This window comes from Colobus angolensis, unplaced genomic scaffold (genome assembly GCF_000951035.1).
Source record: "Colobus angolensis palliatus isolate OR3802 unplaced genomic scaffold, Cang.pa_1.0 Scaffold9, whole genome shotgun sequence".
Taxonomy (NCBI): domain Eukaryota; kingdom Metazoa; phylum Chordata; class Mammalia; order Primates; family Cercopithecidae; genus Colobus; species Colobus angolensis.
In genome coordinates, this window is record NW_012122931.1 from 10,441,675 (window position 1) to 10,447,744 (window position 6,070).

At 38.3% G+C, this 6,070-nt stretch overlaps 1 protein-coding gene across 1 annotated transcript in view; it reads left to right on the forward strand.

Moving 5' to 3' along the window:
- The window catches only part of GOLGA1 (golgin A1), a 74,921-nt gene that overhangs the window by 15,004 nt on the left and 53,847 nt on the right, over positions 1-6,070 (forward strand). Inside the window, 2 exon segments of the mRNA XM_011931386.1 lie at positions 4,130-4,204; positions 5,151-5,434. Of these exon segments, the coding sequence (XP_011786776.1) occupies positions 4,130-4,204; positions 5,151-5,434 (359 nt within the window).

A 6,070-nucleotide genomic window follows, 5' to 3' on the forward strand; every position in this document is an offset into this window, starting at 1 on the left:
GTCTCGATCTCCTGACCTCGTGATCCGCCCGTCTCGGCCTCCCAAAGTGCTGGGATTACAGGCTTGAGCCACCGCGCCCAGCCGGTTGATCGGTTTTAAAGTGTCTGTTCATCATCTAGGACATTTACTAGTCAGAAAAAATACCATTTACCAATACTTAGTGGATAACTATGGTATGAATGTATATAAATGAAGAAATAATCTAAAATTGATGGATTCTGATTATAGGCAATCAGTATATTGCCTTTTGTGCAAATGGGTTTTTTTTTTCCTCGCTATTTTATGGTTTGTGAATAAGGGGCATAAAATTCTTTTTCTTTTGATTTACACAGATGGCATAAAGCATGTTGGTAAAATCAAAATGAAAAGGAAAATAATGATCAGGGACTGCTAAAGATCCCCCCTACTCCCCCAGTTTCAGGAATTAATTTCTAAACATCATTTGCAGAATTACTTAACTCAGCTGGTCCCAGCTACCCACTCCCAAGAAATAACAGTACTCATGGCAAAACTCCCAGGAACAAGCTGAAAAGCTGCATCAGAACAGCAGATATGGCTTTTCTTGGGTGTCCTGCTTAGTAAAAATCTGCAGGCTTTTATTCATGAATTCATTCTATTCTAGAATCTTAGATAAAGTGCATTTTCTTCTACTGCTATGACTCTTGCCTTTCTTAAACCAAGTTTATGGATTTTTTTTTTAATTGGCTTTTTTGTTTTGTTTGGTTAGTTGCTTTCTGGGAAGAGTTGGGTTGTTCTGTTTTCTGGAAATCTTGGTATTACAGATGCTCTTCACTGGAAACCATACTTTTTTATTGTTTTGTTTTAGGAATGGTCAGAAAAGATGGATCAGCTTGAAAAGGTTAGTTCATCTTTATTTTTGTCTCATTTTTGTTGGTCTCGTCTCTAGGGTTTGGAAAACGTTTTATCCAGTAACCAACATACTGATTGCTATACCACCTCTTGGAAGCAGGACAGTTTATGATTAGATACTGACTCGAAAAGCTCAGATCCTCCCCTTTTTTGGTGGATGTGCAGGATGTCTTTTGTTTGCCCCTCCTAATATACTCTGCACTCCTCCTGTCTTCCCTTTCTCTGCGTACCTGAACGCTGATAGAGACTGTGTCAGCAGGGCTTAAAATGCCCTCTGGCATCCGGTTGGGTTTAGCCAGTGGGGAACCCTGAAAGAACCATATGTGAAAGAAGATGTGGTCAGGATGTTTCTTCCCCCACCTTTCCCCATGTGGGGTCTCTTCAGCTTAGTTGCATCCCATGGCCAAAAGTCACAGTTTCAGTGGGACCTTTGGTTTGCCTTCTTGACATAGTTTTTCTCTCTCTGGGTTTCCTATAACCTCTTCATCTTTTTGCCCCTTTATGCCCAACTGTTACCAGCACATTATCTTTTGGGCTATATTATACATCCCACAGCTTTGATAAGCCCTTTTATTAAACCATCCTCAAAACGCCTGATTTGAGTTGGCCATCTCTTTCCTGCTGTGGTTCTGATTGACACTGTGGTAATATTAGGAACACTTAAAGATGAATCAGTGGGGAAGGAAGGCATTTCTCAAGGCTGAGCATTGAACATATATGAGAACCTCTTGGCTAGATGTAGATGAGGAAAATTGATTATTCTAGTACCGTTGCTTGCATAACACCGTGCAGGTACCTTAAGTAATATATTCCTGGCTCCCACATATGAACAAGATGAAATTTCAAGTCTACAATTGGAAAAACATTTTAGTTTTAAAATAATCATTAGAGTCAACTATTTTTTTTTCCATAAAACACCAAGTTAACTATTTACTTTCTGTTCTATAGAAATCCAATTATCAAGCTGAGAGAATACATTAACTTTTTTTGAGACAAGGGGTTGTTCTGTTGCCCAGGCTGGAAGTGGCACAATCACAGCTCAGTGCAGCCTCAACCTCCTGGGCTCAAATGATTTCCCCCCCTAGGCTTCCTGAGTAGCCGGGACTGCAGGCATGAGCCACAATGCCCAGCTAATTTTTAAGAAAATTTTAATAGAGATAAGGTCTTACTGTGTTGCCCAGGCTGGTCTTGAGCTCATAGACCAAAGTGATCCTCCTGCCTGGCCTCCCAAAGTGCTGGGATTACAGACATGAGCCACTGTGCCTGGCAATATTTTTATATAAGGAAAGAATTATAGAAAAGTCAAGTCCCAAGGAAACCTGTGGTTGAAAAAAAAAAAATCCTCAAACATATGCTATTAATGACAGTCTTCTTAAATTTGGAGGTATGGATTGGATTAAGGTTTTCTTGCCATAAAAGAAACTCTTAAAATTATGGCAATTGAAATTCTCATTGAACTGTTTTTTTTTCATCTTTTAAAATTTTGGTAAAGGGTATCCATATAGGGCTGAACCAACTAAAAAACCTACTTAGGTTCATAAGGTTCACAAAGGGAATTTTCTCTTTGTTTTGTTTCGTTCTTTTGAAGGAGAGGTTGGGGGAAATGTTTCTTTTTTTTTTTTTTTGAGATGTAGTCTCACTCTGTTGCCCAGGCTGGAGTGCAGTGGCGCAATCTTGGCTCACTGCCTCCGGGGTTCATGCCATTCTCCTGCCTCAGCCTCCCGAGTAGCTGGGACTACAGGCGCCCGCCACCACGCCCAACTAATTTTTTTTGTATTTTTAGTAGAGACGGGGTTCACCGTGTTAGCCAGGATGGTCTCGATCTCTTGACCTCGAGATCCACCTGTCTAGGCCTCCCAAAGTGCTGGGATTACAGCCGTGAGCCACCGTGCCCGGCCATCCCTTGGCCTTTTAATGCCCATTTTATTGGAGTAAAACAGCAGACCCAAATTCACCAAGTGGTATGTGAAATATTTATATTTGTGTAGCTATCAGACCCAGATTCACCACATTGTATGTGAAGTATTTGTGTTTCTGTAGCTATCAAAGTTTCATAGCATAACTCACAACTACTAATTCTTTTGTCCTCACTAGAGCCTTATTAGGCTTAGCAAGGTAAGGCCTTACAAGTAGTAAGTGGTAGAGCTGGGATCCAAACCCAGATTTATTTGATGCTAGAGTCTTAATTCCATCTGCTTTATACTTAATTGTTGCTATCCTGTTACTCCTACCCATACATAGTTTCAGTAACAGAGGTAAAGTAATTTTACATTTGTTTAATGTTGAAGAGAGAGTTATAAAATAATATGTATACCTTCCCCATATGGTAGGAAGAATAGTTGGGCTTGACTTACATTAGAGAAGGGACAGGGAAGAGAGCTGCCATTTATTGGGCCCACTATGTCCTGAGTATTGTCCTACAGTATTAGTATGAGTAATAATAATTGTCACAGTAACAACAATAACAGCTGCATTTTATTGAGCACTGTGTGCAAAGCACCTAAGGCATGTAAAATGTTTTATTATCTAATGCATCATTTGTGGTAGGTACAATTAATATCATTTAATATATGAAGAAACTAATACTATAGGATCAATAATTTGCTTAAGGTCCCCAGCTAAGGACTGACAGAGTTGGGATTTGAGCTACTGTCTATGTTTTCACTAAACCATAATTATCTTCTTTGGCTACCTAGATAATTAATTCTGACATTCACATTTAGTATAGCATAGGTAACCAAGTTCCTGTGTAGAAAGGGAGCTCACTTTTTTAGAGAATTCAGTGCTATCACTATAAAGACAATGCTGCACCTACGGTGTTTGTTATCACCCTAACTACTGTTCCTGAGTTGTGTGGACTCTAAGTGAGCTGTTTAGTGTGTTTGCTTTGATCTGTCCTACTGCTAAGGCTGGAAGAGGAAGTGGAAACTGAGATTTGAAATTAAGTCATGAGATAAATCTGTGTTTTTCATAGCAGGACATTTCTGATCACTAGGCTAAGCCTAATTCTTGTTTTCCATCAAGGCTGAACAAACCTGCCTTTTTGTACTCACCATTTATACACCATGGATAATTTGTACTATGCTTGTTTACCTGTGTTGTTCATTGTTAATGGGAGGCTGTCTGCCTAACTTTCCTTAGCAGGAGTGGTTTTCAGGTTAAGAAAATCATCATCATTTCCACTCATTTTTTTGTTTAATTAACTTCCTTTCCTGATGTTTGTCCATTTCTGGTATGTGCGTCACCCTCCTCACCCAAGACTATGCTGAACAGGTCCGAAACTTGCAGAAGATAAAAGAGAAGCTTGAAATTGCATTAGAAAAACACCAGGATTGTACGTATTTTTTTTCCTGCTTTTTCAATCTTTTCAAGGTTTAGTTTTTTGAAATGAAACAATAGCGTATGGTTAAGCTTGTCCTTCTTGAAAGCATAAATCTTTATTTTATAAGTAGTATACTTGTTAATCAAGTTGATAAAACATTTGGCTGATGATAAAATTTAAAAGTATACAAGTTTTATTTATGTTGCTTTATGGGCATGATTCTTAGGAGTAGGTCATTAGGTGTATCAGCTTGTCTCTATCCAGTTGATTCCTTTGTTTAGGCTACCCTCAGGTTTTAATAAAATCTAGTACCTATCCCTTAGGTCTGGATTAGGAAATGGTTTCTCACCACAGCTTCATTGCTGCTGTGTTGAGTAACTGGGAGAAATCCCTGTCATCACTCCCTCAGCAATATAGCATACATTTTGTTTAGTCTGCCCTAAATCATGTGTTCTTTGGGTACCATCCAGGAAAGATGTTAGTAGAAGTAGAAAGTTATTTTTTTGTGATATGTACTAAAAAGAACTTTTAAGGAAAATAAAGTAAAAGCAAGGCTTTTTGTTTGTTTGTTTTGATTTTTGTTTTTGTTTTTAATTCTGATAAAGTGGTAGTAGCCATCACTTAGCATCAGCTTTTTTCTGGCAACCTACCTACCTCAGTGTTCTATCATTGTACCATTTAAAAAGTTACCTTTGGTGTCTTTCTAAATATATATACTTGTCTATTACAAAAAACAAAAACAATAAGGAAACAAACAAACAAACACTGTAGTCTGTTACTAAGGCCAAAATATTCTTCTGGAAAGTTGAGGTGGATCAAGCTTTTCCTAGTTTCATAATCCACTTATGTGACTTTGGCCTTTTTCATTAGGTGACAGTTTTAAAATAATCACATGGGCTATTTGTCATGCTGTTTCTGAAGTATTTTCATATCTCAAATAGAGCCTCTTTGTTAACAGCTTCCATGCGGAAATTTCAAGAGCAGAATGAGACATTCCAAGCCAACAGAGCCAAAATGGCAGAAGGACTGGCTTTGGCATTAGCCAGAAAGGACCAGGTATTTTATATGTGGCACTGCCCAAAACTAGTGGAAAGATTTCACTTAGTGACATGACTTCAAAAATCATGACATAACCTACAGAAAATATTTACAGCCTAGGAGAAAAGGAATGTTATAAGTTCTTTAAGGTTTTATTTGGCCTTTTCTTGTAAAGTGAAGAAACTTTACAGTTCTAATCATGAAGTGTGTCCAGAATGTGAGAGTATCATTCCTTGCATCTGTATAGTTTCATAAAATTGAGAAGGGAAATACTGTATCTGTAATCTGATGGCAGGCCCCAAAATAAGAGAAAAGGTCTCTGCCCTCTAAAAACCTCTCTGAAAGTCTAACCCCCAAACATTTTCCTTTTATCCTGGAGAAGATATTATTAACCTAGTCATAATCCATAGTATGCAGAGTTCTTCCAACCTCTGTTCCCACGTTTCTTCAATCCCAACCAGCTGGACAGAGGGGAACTCCTATAACCTCAACAGAACCACCACTGGAAGATGCTGAATGAATAACCACAAGGAAGGAAAATAATTCTGTTACTGGCTATTACAGTAATTATGAAGTATATTTTGTTCAAAATAATAGATGACATTTTAAATTTAAGATAAGCATCAATATATTGTAATGATAATTTTGATTTATTAAGACAGCTTATTATGTTTCACTTAAGAAATTGTGTAATTTATTTTATCTGGAGGAGGTGGGTTGGTTGATCGGTTTTTTGTTTTTTGTTTTTTTTGAGGCGGAGTCTCGCTCTGTCGCCCGGACTGGAGTGCAGTGGCCGGATCTCAGCTCACTGCAAGCTCCGCCTCCCGGGTTTACGCCATT